We start from the raw sequence: 16,327 nt of genomic DNA on the forward strand, positions 1-16,327 counted from the left end.
GTACTTCAATGCGCCAAGTCAGCCGCTAAACCATCTCGTCCAGAGAGATATTGCGAGCTATCAACCAAAGCTGCATTTGGACCCCATGATTCAAATTCCCATCACCGAGGATTAGGAGTAACCGTGGAATATTGATAATCCAGATTTTATTACGGATCGTCCCATACGTACAGTGACAGATGACGTTTCATTAGGCAATTCTTGACTTGCATCGAACCTTTGCTACGCGTCTGCTTTATATGGAGGTCTTTGATTCTTTTATATAGATGCTCGACTAATCAGATGACTAAAGTAAACCCGTAATAAGGAGTCTGCACTGCGCTAATGTTCAGAATTCGCTGCTCCCGCGATCGATGCAGGACCTGGCAAATTCAAGAAAGTTAGAAACATCCCAAGCGGACTTTTGACTGCCCAGCCCGGTCACACCAAATAAATAGCCCTCACATTCAAGCATCTGATCGTGATTGACCCTCGCTCTCAACTTTCCGTTGAGCTAGTCGCACCTTCCTCCACTCTTTTGCACTTTGAGCGCTCCGATCCCCGTCATAGGGAGCCAGAGTATAGGGAGCCTTTGGGGAAGCTTCTTCGCTGTCAACTGGAAGGAGCTCGATTGCCGGCTCTCCACACGGTTGTTCTTTATCATGAGTGGTTGGATTGTTTGCGGGGCGAGATCTTTTGTGCGGCGGTACATAGCCACTTCCTCCTTCGCGGTCATTAGTAGGCTCAGACAGGGGTTCCAGGGGCGTTGTTCACAAAAAGGCTCACTGCCATCCTGCGTGAAGCTGCTGGACAGTTTAGAGTGTAGATAGCTATGGAACCATTCTTCATCTTCGGGCAGCTTTGAAAATATCAATCTGACTCCTCGTAGGATCTGGAAAATTGGCAGAGATTCACTCAGAGTCATGATGTAGTTTTGGGCAAGCGTGTCGAGACCGCATATGCCATACTTCCTAGCAGCGTAGTACGCCTGGACGCTTCTCTTGTATTCGACCCCAACGCGATGTGTCGCTTCTTGTATCTCCGCGGAAGTAATTGTTTCATATTCACCTTTGTAGATGAAGTGTAAAATAGTGTGACCAATATCCGAGCTGATATCTCCAAGTATAATACGTGGATTCCCAGATCTTGGTTGAGATAGTAGGTGCCCGGATGTAGTTTTCTGGAATTGAATAGTTTTTGTTTCCGACGGCCACGATGACAATCCTTGATTGTTCGTACGGACTATGGTCGACGTATGGTACTGTAGTGTCCATACTGTAGTAATCTTATAGGTTCTCCGCTGATGGTCCCCGCAAGGGATCTTGCCTAATGCCTCCGCAACATTCTTTGATTCTAATTACTTAAACTCCACAAACTTCAATTAGCATTCTCAGCTGCGAGCATTCCTAGGCTAGGGAACAACAGTACTATTCCCTTTTTTTCTGACTGGTAGGGGCGTGAGGGATAAAATATGCTCGTTAGCTCAGCCAGTTTCTGGCGAAATTTTCTTTCTATCAACGAGAATAGAGCTTCTATACATTGCTTAGCTAGTGTGCTTCACTCAAGCTCATCGTTTAAGAGATACTATCGAATACACTCATCTTCAAGGCTAGAGATCCCTTGATCTACGAAGAAAGCTAGCGTGTTAGCAAGGCCGGCATGTGCAAGGGGTGCACCTATTGCTCGGATAGCATGCCTACATTAAGGTAGCCTTTTGGCATGCGACCTGCTCATGCTTCGTCTGGAGCGTTCGCGATTATTTTCGTTGGACTAAAAAATTTAGACCCTTAGTGCCCTAATCTTTCCCAAAGCTGTACGATATAAAACTGAGTTCTTCTCGTGTTTACTAGTTTCCGGATTCTCTGACTTTTAGGTTCTCTTGAACTACATCCTCTTATCTACTCTATAATCAGATGCCAGATTGACGTTGTGCGACAAGAAGAGTCCAACAAACTCTGAAGTAAGGGAAAAGCGGCCATGTCTTTGACGACAAGCTCAGTAATAGACTACAAGCAGCCGGAGATATCGTAAGTCAACTCATGATTGGCCTGCTTTTGATGCTTGCTAATACAGTATAACAAAGTCCCCTTCGTTTCATTTCCTCGGTCGTTTCCCTAGACGCCTTTAGTCCTCTATAGATGGTACTGTACAGTAACGGATTTTGCTCAGGCACATCCTCTATTATTATCCCTGCAAGTCGGAAATGCCCTTTAGCGCTTTGTCCTTTCTCACCGACATTATCATTTCCAGGTTCATCGTCATAGACTCCCAGTTTGTTTTAGCCATTTACCCCTTTATTTTATGTACAGGCGCACCCGAAAATATCTTTCTACCCTTCACACTGACAAAACGTTTTCTGAACCCTAACCTAAGATGACGCTAAGCCGAATATAGCTCGCGGTTACAAAAGTGGGTATTTACGTGAAAGGAACGATTTGTATCAAACCCGTAAATGTCACCGAATTCTTGGTATCCCAAACGTCATGCTGACGAGATGACCCTGAACACCGCTTTCCTAAATAAACATATTTTGATCCAAACTGGTCGACATTGTTTGAACCTGGGTAGGTCGTTTTAGAGTATTCTCGATTTCGGAAATATGATGTACATAGGGATCACGGCTCCCAGCCCTCTTTCGACAAAGAGATTAGAAGATAAGGAGAGTTGGAAGATGATCATTAGACAATTGGAAATATAGCAAGTAGGATAGAGATGAGACACGTTAGTTCAACCACAAAAATGTCAAGCGGCCTGAATCATGTCCAAGAACCACACTGTTGCCACTGGTAACCGCACATGTCGCCCGATAGTCTGGTGGAAGCCAGATCAAACGCTGCCCGTTACGAGTTACCCATTTCTCACAGACAAATATTTAATTCTCTTGTCGTTCAATGAGGGGGTTAAGAGGTTGGTGGCTCAAATAAAGTGAGCCGCGGTCAGTAGTGAGACAGCCATTAGTTATGAATGACAAGGTTTTTACTACTATGTCTAATTTACGTTTATCTTTCTCACTGCCTGTGTTCAGATCCCAGAGCCGCACGGTGCGATCATCAGAGGTGGGCGCGACTGCCTGCCCATCTTGTGAGAAGGCCACTGCGGTGACTAAGCTCGTGTGGCCGTGTAGTACTTGCGTGCATGGATCCCACGCCTCTTGCATGACAACTGCATGTTCTAGAAAATCCAACTGTTCACCCCAATAAAGCTCCTTGATTTCACTAGCTTGTGGACAGAAGGCAAGTGCGGCGCTATATACTTGTAAAGGTGCCTCTTGTATGATAGATGTATAGCTAGTTGCAAATCTCTTAACTTCCTTGAAAAACTGCTTGTAACCAGCAAATTGACTAGAGGCTGGCAAGGTGCAAGCCCTCCGTCAAGTATTCTCCTTCTTTTGATGGTATGTTCATTAAGGCTTGGTTGTGTGGCAACTTCCTTCAATTTTATATTAGACGGGTCTTGTTGAGGAATACCGGAATCCACATACCTGCTGTTGGTTGACAACTTTCCTGAGAGCCAAGATTCCATGTCGCATCTCACCAATAAGACTAAGGCTCTCTAGCCAGTGAAGCAGATGTTTCCTGAAGAAGTCCGAAATTGCATTAAGCTGGTCAGCAGATGTAAAAATAGCCTTGAGAAGATGGTCCAGCCAGTACATGCAACTATATCGCAAGTCCAATAACGGGTTAGTATCGGGTTGGAAGGTTGCTTTCTTGGATCACCCGCATCTTAGGCTCAGATCACCCGCATGCCATGGCCTCGTCCAATACCCTTGTCGCCTGGGAAACAGCAGCGAACCAGCCCTCTAAACGTCAGGACCAACAAGCTTCACTAGACACACCTTTTACTCAAACTCAGGTGCTCGCCTACGCCGGCGACTATATTAAATCAGGTTCAAAGCCTGTAGGCCGTAAACGGCGAGCTGTACTGAACTTTCTGCGAAGATAATTATTCGTGATTATAGCCTTGTATTCTCCTCTCCTGGATTGAACCAATGAGTTATGACTATGGCGAGTCCAGGCATTAGCTTCCTATTTGTCCTGCAGATCTAATTACTCTTATAGTTGTAACTAATACTGCCTGGTACTTGATTTCCTTTCAATCACGAATTCGTGCAATACATCGACGTTTATGGCCAGTGGGCTGGGATGACAAAAGATATAGCGGGTAATACCTCATAGTGGTCAGCGGCTCTTCTTGTCGCCTGCGTCACCAAAGAGGTTCGCGACACGGCCAAAATAAGATCCCGATTTCTAGGTCGAAGTTAAATAACCAACTTTCAATTGAGACATTTTTCAATGGCTGGAAGGCGTATGCAAAGGTATGAAATACATACGCCGTTGCTGAATTCGAGTAAACAAATCGGCTAAGTATATCTAGCCCTCTTGTTCGAAGCAAATTGGCTATTCAATATAGTGCCTGGAGTACATAAATCTCGCTCTTTACAGCCAGTAACTAAATCAAATCACAGCACGTCCACTCGATGGGGACTTTGCCGTTTTACAGCATGCGGCTACCCTAGTCTAGGGCGATTCATCAATAGACTGACCGCTATCGCCCAGCCGCTGCAAAGCGCGTGAGACTTCCATATCCCAGTTGCTCAAAGAGACAAGCACCCACTGAGCCAAGGCGGCCGCATAAAGTGCCGCACATTGCCCAATCCACAATCCAACCAGTCCATAGCCGCGTCTTGACAGCCAGATGCCCAAAGGCAGAGCACTGCAGTAGTAACTAATAAAATTGATGATGGCGCCAACGTGCTGCCTTCCCATTGCCCTTAAACACCCACTGCAACTTCCATTAATACCATCAGCAACTTGGAAAAGCGCAACATATGGCATAACCCGGGCTGTCAAATCTATAACGCCTCGATCATCACTGAAAATTTTCGCAAAATGGTCCTTCACAGCCAGCAGGGCCAACAGGACAATGCCTCCCAGGAAGATACTTAGCCAGATTGCTGTTTGGGCAGTCCTTCTTGCACCGCGTGCATCTCGGGCACCTAAGAGATTTCCCACAAGGCTGGTGGTAACAACACCAATTCCAAAAGGAATAGTATTTATAACTTGGTCAGAGGACATGATAACGCTTTGTGAAGCGAGAGGGATCGCTCCCAGCCAGCCAGCGGCGATTGCAACTATTTCGAAGGCCCACCATTCTGCACCCACATGAAGAATGCCGAGCACTGCTAAACGTGTGAATAGGCCAATATTTCGAAATGCCTGCTTATTCCAACCGCCCCAGCATTGATGGCCATCTATGCAGACAGTATATAGCAACAAAAGCAGGAAGCACACCCAGTAGGATAGACCAGTTGCCAGTGGAGCACCCCACAAGCCGAATCGAAGGACTATGCAGAAGAGGTAATTTAGACACAATCAATAGGACGTAGGTACTAGGCCGAACAATACCTATGTTTTTTCCATTTAGCCACCGGTCACAGTGTATATTTGTCACAACACAAGTTGGAGATAGAAAGACTTCCACATACCTTGTGCCTGAAGGTACTTCTTCATGATCTCGAAGAAGATATAGCCGATCCCACCCGGTATCAGTAAGGTTAAGAATTTGGCAGCATCCCCACATAATCCTGGTTCCTGTCCCAGGAGCTTGAGGATCGGTTCGGAATTGATCCACAAAAAGCACACCGGCAAATAAAGAAGACCCAACACAAAGAAGGCTCTCTGCACGAGGACTCCCAGGTCGTGCTGGCTCGAGCCTCCAGTAAATGCAGAAGAAGCTAGAGTATCCAGTGCTGTCGTCCCGCCCAATCCAATCAGCAATCCAGTACAGGTGGCAAACATGTACGAAAAAGCTGCGGCAGAGAGGTTCTCCGGTGACAGGCGGCCAACAACGGCTAGAGATATCGTCTGGAGGCTGTTCTGTAAACAGTACGTGATAATCACTGGAATCGCCCCCCCAGCAAGCTGGGATATGTTGCCACAAAGCTCTTTAATATGATATGATTTTGTATTCTCACCACCCTCGCTATCCAAGTGATGATAGTTGTTTGGTGCAGCACCCCGTCGGCCGTCAAGCAGTGCGGATCGTTCATCCACCTGGCTCTGAGCCGGGGCATCAGCCGGAGTGAGGCCGGGTATGAGGCGTGCAATGGACATTGGGAAAGTTATTGTCGTGTGATTTGTAGAAAATGGATTTCCATCAGACAGGAAGAAAAGGGCTTGGGAAATTCTTTTAATTCCGAGACCTATGCACTAACCACTAGGTGGCGGCAATACCAGGTACCAGTGCCCTATTTTGCCGCATATGGTTATATTGCCGCAAGCTGGTCTAGTAACGCGCATATGTTTTACGCAGCCATTCTAAAGTGCAGGTTGGCCAAACAAACGAGAGAGCCATGACCTGTCCTCAATACTTGCTTTCCAGTCCAAATAATTCTTGGTGAGATGATACCTGCTTGTCTACTGTTTGCGCTTCGGAAAAAACTCGGTGGTCCGTATGAAATTCCGCTTTCCGGCACATGATTTGCCGCGCGTCATCGACTCATCGCACACCGTCGCACACTTACCTTTCTTTTCATAGAGAATATTTGGTCATTTGATCAAAATACTCCATTTCTTTTAGCAGAACAATCATCGGAATCCGCCTTGACGACAAGCGAATGTTGGGTGAGAGTAAAACGAGGAATCGCACTTCATGTGAGACTTGTAAGACGTCGAAACGCAAGGTATTCCGATTTCTTTCTGGCATTTCTAGATGTTGAAGCAGGCATGGGCGGGGGTCTCGGTCCAATCACGGCTAAAGAGCGAGAACCTAGTGCGATCGTAGTAAATTGCGTTGCTCACGCTGCCGAAAACGAAATCCTACCTACATTCCATCGACAACAGCAGAATGGAGGGTTGAAAAACGAACAGAACCGGCCATCGGATACAACAAAGCGATGTCCAAGTCCCGGTAACAGCAGCTGGTGCTTTCCACACACATGAGGGTTCGGAGGTCAATGGTGCTCTTGGAAGGTGATCTGTTGAGCTCAGCACGACTCCTGTTTGTGAAGCCGGAGACACATCCGGAGGTCGAGCAAGAAGCCAGGGAAAAAATAGTTTACAATATTTTTTGAGGTGATGCAGGTACTAGACCCTCTATGTATTCACAATCTGTAGATCCCGCCCTCCCTTATCGCCGACGGACAAGATCACTTCTCATAACTGCTGTTCGAAGACGACATTCTCAGACGCTTCACTTCTGCAGTTGAAGGAAGTCCTATGGATCTTCGGGTTCCAATTTTACGGTCTGTTATTTCCGTGGCTGTGGAGTGAATTCGTCGACTGGATCGCTCCCGGGATATCTTTTGATACCTCATAGACAAACAACTTTTGGCGATTCCTAGCTGCACTGTTCTCCGCCCTTGTCTTTCTTTCTCAGTCGGTGCCGTCAAACTGGGCATTGGGAGATAATCTAGCGGTAAATACTGCGGATCTGGCAGCAGCAACTCGAGAAATGGAGCAGGATACATGCGTTAGTTCGTCCACGGCGATAACAGCAGCCTGCCACGGGAGAAATCGCAGCTTCGCGATCTCCTATCACCCCCAGTTGTTCTTTTCATTTCTTACATAGCGCTCGATGACTTCGCAAACCTAAAAATTTACCTCGTGTGTGCAAGCCACGATACGAAATGGTTTTAGTACAGATCTGGCTCTAGATGAAACCTTCCTCTTTCTTGTTTTCTGGTTGAGATACATTCATACCATTGCAGTACTCCGCGAAGCAATCAATCCATTCTCTCATCGTGTCCCATTATTTATGTATTGCATCCACGCGGAACATTAATCTTTCTGGTAGAAATGTGTTCCTCCAAGATATGGATTCTTTCTACGGGATCTCTCAAACTGCTGGATCTACTCTATCGTCTAGGGTGGCTTCGCTGCTCCCCTGTTGAAGCCTTGACTCACTCACTATACTTAGGTGCAGAGAGAATAAGCCTCAAAATTCGGCTTTGCTTAGTACTTCGGATATATAAATAAATCAAACAGCATGACGGTATACAGAATGACCTCAATAATATTACAAGTCGTTGATACATGCCGACCTGATTTCTCTCACACGTTTGGATAGTGAAAGTGCTCAGTCTACCCGGGTTCGCTCTGCCGTTGATCGAGCTCTAGAACTCTGCCCTGCCGTTCAGGAAAAGGCATCCGTGGCGAACTGATGCTGTTTTCTTTGGTCACGGCCGACACTTACATTACCAGTCTAGTCCATCGTTCATTCATCCGGAGACGGCTCGAATTATTATAGAACGGATATTGCAATGTAAACGTAAAGCGTACCTTGGTAATTTACGATGAGCGGTGGCCTTCGGGAAAATCCCTCAAGCTAGCCTCCGTGTATCATTTATTTTGAACCATGGAGAAATAAAATATGTTTGTCCATCTCCCAACGTCTTCACCTTCTTACAGGTACATGGATCATCCATTGCAGAATCTCGTACACAATCTGACTCACTGCAATGCCTGTCCTCTCTGCAGCATCATCATAAACCGGGGAAAACTCAACCACGTCTGCTCCGACGATTTTCACGTTTGCCCTAGATAGACCATTCAGGATCTGCAGTAGCTCACGGGTCGTCCAGCCACCAGGCTCGATAGTACCGGTCGCTGGTGTAAATGCTGAGTCCACAAACATCAGCAAGGCCTACTTCCCAAGATTCTCTCAGCGGGATATGGTTCCATACCTGGGTCTAAGACATCAATATCGATGCTTAGGTATACTAATTGATCACCGACGGTTCTCACAATATTTTCAACGACGGCCTCCAGTCCCAGTACGTCAAGTTCCCGTGCGCGAATGTATGAGAAGCCGCATCGGGCATCGTTGTCGAGGTCATATTCTTTGTCAAAGAGCATGGAACGAGAACCTAAATGCATGTTGCTGTGGTCCGATAGGAGACCTTCCTCGTGTGCAATATGCAACATACTGCCGTGAGTGATCTCAGCATACTTGGTAAGACCACCGCCCAATTGTTTTGGGTCCCATGTATCAAGGTGGGAATCGAAGTGCAAAACGGCGACTTTGCCCCATACCGAGTGCATGGCTCTGAGGGCCGGGAGAGCTGTGTAGTTCGACATCTTAGTCCTGGTATCTTCGGGTAAAACATGCGTTGCCACAACTTACTGATCGTATGGTCACCACCAATTGAGACCAAACGTATATGGTCTCCCTTGTCAGTGTCTTTTGGCTCGCGAGCGATAATTTGCTTCCATCCACGCTCAAGCTCTTGCATAGCCTCCAACTTATCAAACGGCGTGTTTGAGATGTCCCCGCAGTCGACGACTCCAGCCCAATCGCGGAATGGATTAACGCCGTGGTCCATGCTAGAGGGGAAAGAAACATTGTGAGCAACGATTCTATCACACTGTGATTGTATGGTTCAAAAGGACAATGGATCATGTCCCCAGCGGATATTAAGTGGCTGCTCACCTGTATCCCATACTCGGGGCCAGTCGACGTGCTCCCATGCGTGCTCCTGAGGGTCCAAACCGAGCACCAGGCCTATACGTGACACCAAGGTCAAATGGAGCACCAACGATGCCGATGTCAAATAAGCCGTCGTTGTCTCGGCTGAAGCAATTGGTCCAGTTCAGGTGAGCGAACGTGGCTATGCCTTCGTAAGGCGTGTCATCATTGAAGTTATCCGCAATATCAAAATCATCGGTTGGATTTAAAAGAGTTTCCTGAAGCCGGCCAAATATGCTTCTCTCAATGAATGTCTGAGGCTTTCTCGACAATGGAACTTGGCTCGTTGGAAACGATGTAGAGCACGTTAGCAGTGCGGCAATGGCGAATAGACTCGCCGAATTGCTGAAGTGAACCATGATTGTTGCCGTCAGCAGTTGAGGACTTTGCTTTTGGTGTGAGCAAATGTTGGTGGAGGTGGGGTGTCTGATAAAGATGAACAGGCGGCGCCGCATGAAATCATCAGCTCTACTCTTTTACGGTGACGACAATTTCGTCCAAGAACCATTTACCATTAATTAATGGATCCAGGCAGGCGGCAATTTATCCGAAAGCGGCAAGCCGTAATTGGTAACATTGCCGCGACTGTAGGCAAAGAACTGCTGGCACCTTACGTCATTTGAGATACTTTCATCCCGTCTTCAATAAACTGCAGACTGCCTTTATTGAATTTGATTTGGCTGAGAGCCTGACTTTGATTAATAAGGGATCTCACCCTCTAGCCGGTTGATAACTTGTTTGCAACACCCAACCCCTCTTGACCTCAGGAAATACGAAATTCGTCTGAAATGTAGCATCTACTTATCCTCCGTATTACCTGGTCAAAAAATGCCATTTTACGCGGATTATAAATAGGGCTGGCCGATTTGATGTACGTAATAAGGTGATCAGAGAATGAGCAAATGACTGTATCTCTGAATTCAATATCACTTGCGAAACTGATAAGCACACCGCACCTTGGGACGGTGGCAAGAGATCGACTGATCAGTTACCTGCCCCTGTACGGTTTACCCGATGTGTGCGCATATTTAGGCAAATATAGTTAGTGCAACCATCTTGCCCTGATGATTCGCCGATATATTAAATACCTAGAAATTGAGACGCCAGCGACCAAAAACCCTACCTCTTCCACTCAAATAGATCTTCTTGTTTCAGGCTATTCATACTTTAATCAGCATGCCCGCTACTGAAGCGACCCCACCCAAACGCTCCCTGCAAGTCTCCACCACTGCGGGAGCTATACCAACTCAACGAGAAGTACAGCGTTGGTGGTGTCACATCCATGCCAACCTACTTCTCATCTGACAAAGGCGCTTACGTTCAGGTACGCTCAGATAAACCCCTTTTGTCTGTACAATAACCGCTCATATAGATTTCAGGACTCTGAAGGAAATGACTTACTTGACTTCGTCTGCGGCTTCAGCGCAAGCAACCTAGGCCAATGCCACCCGGCCATCGTCGCTGCGCAGGTGAAGGCCGCGGAGATAAGTGAGTTCTTTTACACAATTGACTGCTTAATCAATCCGCCATGATATGGATGCGGCTCACTGAGTCCCACTACATAGTAACCCTCGGCAATATCGCCGGCATGCTAGAAGCTTGGCCGCCACTGGCAAAACGACTCTGTGAGAAATTCGGATACGATAAGGTCACGGCTATGACGTCCGGCGCTGAAGCTGCAGATGCAGCGTGTAAACTTGCGCGCGGCTGGGGGGTTTGATGTAAAGGGGATCTCGCCGGTGGATGTGCTCGTTCTTGGGACGTCAGATAATTACCACGGGACAATCTCGGGAGTTTGGCCGCTCATGGAGAGAAACCACGGGATGGGAGGGTCAGTACTTTTCATTCTTTGTGCCTGATGCCTGATGCTTAGTCTAAGGAGGTGAAAGACTGATGAAGCAAAACCGCAGGGTACGGCACTTTCAATAACAATGTCACCAATCATAACCCGCTTACGGGGAAGGTTCTCCGGTACCTTCATGCAGAGGACTACGCTAAAATATTCGAGCAAATGCATAAGAGAATCGCGGCTGTTATCATGGAGCCTCTACACGGGACATCAGCGTACCTGAGCATCAACTCACTCAATTAATCGAATCCGTGATAAACGAGACTACTAACATCGAGGCTTCAGGTCCATGGAAGACCAAATTTCCTTCTGCCCCTCGGCTCTGACTGGCTTGGCCCCAAAAACAAACCTGATATGATCACAATGGGCAAGTCAATCTCCGGCGGCGCATAGCCAGCCTCCTTTGTCCTCGGCCCTGACTCGGTCATGAAACGGGTACAACCGTACCATAGCCTGAGCACATTCGCCGCGACGGCCATGGCCTGCGCAGTCGTTAACGCGTCCCTAGATGTCTGGGAGGAGGAGCATCTAGACGAGAAAGCACGCGCAATCCACGAAAAATGGACGAGGGAGGTTGCGTCCTGGGAGAGGGCGAAGATGCCTTATCACAAGCTCGCGACGGCCTTTGGAGCGGATATGAATCTATTCTTTGATACAGCGTATGAAAACCAGGTGGAGAGGGTTACCCCGCGGAGATTCTCGCTGCTTTGTGCGAGTATGGGGTTGCATGTTTATCCTGGGCAGAATGGACGGATGAGGCTGGGTGTTTCGTTGACGATTAGCGATGAAGATCTGTATAGGGGATTTGCTATCTTGCGGCAGGCGTTGGAGGAGTTGCCGCTTTATGGCGACATTGAACTTGGTCAATAGGCAGGTCGACATTTATGAGATATATAAGATGCCACTAGGCAGACACCTAGATATGGATAGTATAGCTGACTGGAGCTCTTTCAGGCTCATACGAGCTGTTAGAGGGACTCCACAATGTACGAATGATACAAAAACCGGATATGTCGTTAAAGTTAAGAATCCATTGGAAAATCACGCTCGAGCTATATGATTGAGTAGTTTGCTCCAATGATGATGCCAGAAGAACATACCGATACTAACGACCTTTATCTGTATTTTGGGCCACATATATACACGAGCTGAATACAATCAGGCCTAGCATTAACAGTCTATCGAGTTTCCCGCGCTCGCTTTGATCTCGACGAGACTCCCCGTCTTCGAGCCCAAGTCTCAGTCGCCCATAGGATTGATTCATGTTAGGTGGTAGAGTATTGCGCTCGGGGACTTGGCAATGCTGATTACTCCTATAGAGGCAGTCCGTCTGCAGATTAAATGTCTTCAACGGCATACTATGGTAACATACCCACTAGATAGGACCAAAATCATAGGAGGCACTTCATGACGAGCCATACCAATCACGCCATGATGGTCATCAAGAGACGGCTTGAGCGTAATAGCAAGGCAGCCTCAGAAAAACAAGCAAATCGAGGATTTCCGAAGATCTTGAACGTTCTTCAGTGGGTATTTCAACGAATTATAACTGCGCGAAACTCACCTTCAGAAGACTCTCCTCTCCGTCGAGCAGCCCAACGTTCCTCGAGTACCTCTAGAGTGCGATGCACATTCACAATGCAATGCCCACTACTCAGGGCTTCAAATCGCTGACGAATAAAGCTCTGATATACAGGCCGTTGCGTCCAAGACCCGGCCACGAACATGGGCAACAGCATGAGCTTAGCAACGGGTGCGGAGACCGAGACTGCTGCACACGAGTCCAGTATTTTGCCTATAGTCGACAGGGCCAAGGTTGAGTGACAAGATACCTGTCTCGGGCCCATCAAAATGACCAGCCAGGCTGTGTGGACAAGGGCTTCGTTGTAGAGGTCAATCGAGGACTCGAGGGCCCCGTGTTCCTGCTTAAATTGAGCCAGTTTCCGGGCGAGCAGCTCGATTCGGAGCTCAGCATCTACTAAATGGCAGCCTAGCGAATCCTGGGAACAGCTCTCGTTAGAGTCAACGGAGCGCAAGGATATGCCAACACGGTATAGTATATCCGCCACGGCCTGGGAGGCCCCAAGAAATGAATCCACGTCACGGAAGAACGTGCTGGGGTTGTTGGTCATATAATCTTCATCACTTTTAGCAATAGTCAAATAGTCCGGTGCAGCGAGCTGGTAAGGAGTCTCTCCCAGCATGGATAAAGTATGGATGTACCCTATCCATCGGACCAGGAAAAGAAAGGTCTCGTCTGTAGAGATCTCAAGTGTAAACCCAGTGTGTACTAATTTAATTGCAGATTCTAGGCAGAAAGTAAGGGCCTCCATGTTGTCCCGGGCAATGTAGGCCGAGCATAATGTGACCAGTATAGACAGCAATATCATATGCTGGTTTTGCGTGACAAGAATGGTCGAGGCCCGTAGAATTGCTTTGCTCACGTACGAGAAGGCTTCTTGTTCCATTATATATGCTGTAGCAGCCACATCATTCCAATCACTGCGGGCTTGAGAACTTTCTACCCAATTTGATTGGACCGAGTGCGATAAGAATAACAGAGCCGAATAGAGTGATGGGATTCCAGGAGCTTTCGACGCAAGATGTCTTGCAACTTGGTTATCCGGATCCTTACCATCGAGTGTAATACCCGGAATAACACATCCCAAGAATTCTTGCCACAGATATGGTACCGGAGAAAGGACCTCAGTTAACTGCAAGTTCGAAGCCACAAACTCAGGGAAAGCACTCGCATCTTCCATCTCTAACAATCGCTCAGTATGATTAGTTGAGTGCACTAAAGAGGCCGAGGCAAGAAGATCGCAAAACGATCCGTCGTGGTTATTGGACGACTGGTTGGACACTGCTGTCAATGCGTCTATCTCCATGAGGAGGTGGTCAATTTCCTCCACCGACATGAGCTGGCTATCCTCTGGGATAAGTTGGCTGATAGATGGAACCGGAACCGCAGTAAATGCTGGAGACGGAGCATTAGGCTCGTCCGCCGAGATGACGCTTGACGTGGGAGCATGCGGACATGCATTGCCATCAGTGGAAGGCGTCGGAACGTTTGAGCGTGGGCTGGGTTGTCCAGCGCTCCTCACACGCCACTCCGCCGTAGAAGAAGGAACGCAGGGGATATTGCGTTGGCGGCAACACGAACAGCGAGATTGGGCCTGGTCACACTTGATTCGGAGATTGCAGGTTAATTCCACGCACAGTTTGAATTCGGTGGATATGGCATGCCTTGTGCTTAGAGGTTTTACAGTTCACGCATGGAGCGCGGTTTCGTCGATGGACATAATCCCGTCCTGACATGGCTTCTGGGGAAGATGATTTGGAAGACGGACATCATGCGGCTACATGACGGTAGATTGCTACGGGATTTTGCCACATTTAGTAGACCGCCTGAAGTTCGTTCCGTGTTCCGTTAACCAAGAGTTTTGCGGCAATTCGCCCATTCTGGGAAACTCTGTCGCAGACCCACCATCTAGCTCCAGCGTCTCTGAGGGTATGATGGCAAAGAACCCCTCCGTCTCCAATGGATTCCGGGACACTGCGATGACCCTGGAAACGATGCAGCCAAAACGGCAGTTGGTCCAAACAAAATGCACTCTTTCGGCCGCCTTGTCTCTCAAGAAAGAGCAGGCATTCGAAAGCAGATCCTCAAAGAGTGGGAACACGAATGGAAGACATCCAAAAAGGGTAGCCACCTTCGGCGGATCGACCCAAAGCTGCCAGCTATCCGCACCCGACGATTATACGACTCGCTGCCACGGAACCGTGCCTATCTACTTACCCAGCTGCGGGCTAGCCACTGCTGGTTGGCGCCTTACGGGAAGCTCCATGGACACCGAGAAGATGATAAATGTGAATGCGGGGCCAAGGAAACGGTCACACACGTCATGCTTGACTGCTCAAAACTGAGAATTCCACGGCAAACGCTACGCAAGGAAGTGGCGAGGCGTTTGGAGATATATCGGCCATGCTAGGAGGGAAAGGGAAAACCAGCCATGTGAAGGCAGTGCTAGATTTCGCAGAGGCATCTCAAGGGTTTCGTAGCCGCGGACCAAGGGGCCCGCAAAGACAAAACCAAAGGCAAACGGCCACCACAGGCCCCGAGGCGAGGCTTAAAGTTCGCCTGTAAGAACTGGGATCATGTACAATAGAGATGCAAGGGAAGATATATAGTTGTAAGTAGCCTGCATATCGCTTTCAGTTGCGAGGAGTCAGGGTAAATGAAACCATCCGTCCATCCATCCACTGTACAGCTAGGCTCCCTTTTCAACCTCGCTCCCTTCTCTATCTGTGCTTCCCCCCGCTGCGCCCCCCAGCCTTGGGGAAAAGGGGTAGGGACACAGTTGCGTTACCAACTATGAGAAGCAAGCCTACCTAGCACATCGTTAACTCTGATTTCTCGTGATGTTGGTATGATTAAACACTGGTTTCGATAGTAACAGTAACATCCAAGCCGTCCATAGTGCAGAAAACGGACAAAGATGAAGGATTGACCTGTGCCAACTTGCGGTGGGACTTTGACAAGGCTGTCATCTTTATAAATTTGATAAGATGGCTTCACTTATCTCGGCAGTCTGAGACTCAGCTGTATCTAGATTTGACTTTATTAGGTGAAAGGCGATGATCTTCTCAACAGGTAGTTGTGTTAATTGGGTTCCACCATTGGTTTTGGTTTTGCCTTCGCAGAGGCGCAGTTGTGAGATTCGAGGCACCAGTCGACGGCATGCTGATCGATCTCTTCGAGTTGCTGTGCTGCTATAGACCCAGTGTGGCCACTTGGACTCGTCGGCAATCCAGGTAGATCAGCTGGGTGTGGGTAGTTCACGCTCAAACGGTCTGGGCCTTGGGTTCAAGAATTAAGATTTGGGCTATATGCGAAAAGCTACCAAATATGGCCGAAGTTACAAATCAAGAGCTTTGACACAATACTACCGATTACAACAGGTTCCAGGTGGGCTGAGGTCGATATTCGGCTGCCTGAGACGAAAAAGTTGATTATTCAGCACGGTGGGCCAC

General features: G+C 48.0%; 4 protein-coding genes across 4 annotated transcripts; 1 reads left to right on the top strand and 3 right to left on the bottom strand.

Moving 5' to 3' along the window:
• Positions 1-4,496: 4,496 nt before the first annotated feature.
• On the bottom strand, positions 4,497-6,092 carry KD926_002940 (MATE family efflux transporter; the record flags this gene model as incomplete). Its single annotated transcript, XM_053094517.1, has 2 exons — positions 4,497-5,323; positions 5,465-6,092. The coding sequence occupies 2 exons, from the start codon at positions 6,090-6,092 to the stop codon at positions 4,497-4,499; spliced, it is 1,455 nt and encodes a 484-aa protein (XP_052950732.1).
• Positions 6,093-8,373: 2,281 nt separating this feature from the next.
• Positions 8,374-9,803, bottom strand: KD926_002941 (agmatinase; the record flags this gene model as incomplete). Its single annotated transcript, XM_053094518.1, has 4 exons — positions 8,374-8,597; positions 8,663-9,040; positions 9,103-9,335; positions 9,409-9,803. The coding sequence occupies 4 exons, from the start codon at positions 9,801-9,803 to the stop codon at positions 8,374-8,376; spliced, it is 1,230 nt and encodes a 409-aa protein (XP_052950733.1).
• An 817-nt stretch (positions 9,804-10,620) lies between these two features.
• KD926_002942 (uncharacterized protein) lies at positions 10,621-12,163 on the top strand (the record flags this gene model as incomplete). The annotated part of the gene is made up of 5 exons (XM_053094519.1): positions 10,621-10,708; positions 10,755-10,768; positions 10,824-10,932; positions 11,010-11,158; positions 11,687-12,163. The coding sequence occupies 5 exons, from the start codon at positions 10,621-10,623 to the stop codon at positions 12,161-12,163; spliced, it is 837 nt and encodes a 278-aa protein (XP_052950734.1).
• A 665-nt stretch (positions 12,164-12,828) lies between these two features.
• On the bottom strand, positions 12,829-14,211 carry KD926_002943 (uncharacterized protein; the record flags this gene model as incomplete). The annotated part of the gene is made up of 1 exon (XM_053094520.1): positions 12,829-14,211. The coding sequence occupies one exon, from the start codon at positions 14,209-14,211 to the stop codon at positions 12,829-12,831; it is 1,383 nt and encodes a 460-aa protein (XP_052950735.1).
• Between the last annotated feature and the right edge of the window lie 2,116 nt (positions 14,212-16,327).

This window comes from Aspergillus affinis (genome assembly GCF_023601865.1).
Source record: "Aspergillus affinis strain CMG 70 chromosome Unknown NODE_166_length_62455_cov_94_383084, whole genome shotgun sequence".
Lineage (NCBI taxonomy): Eukaryota > Fungi > Ascomycota > Eurotiomycetes > Eurotiales > Aspergillaceae > Aspergillus > Aspergillus affinis.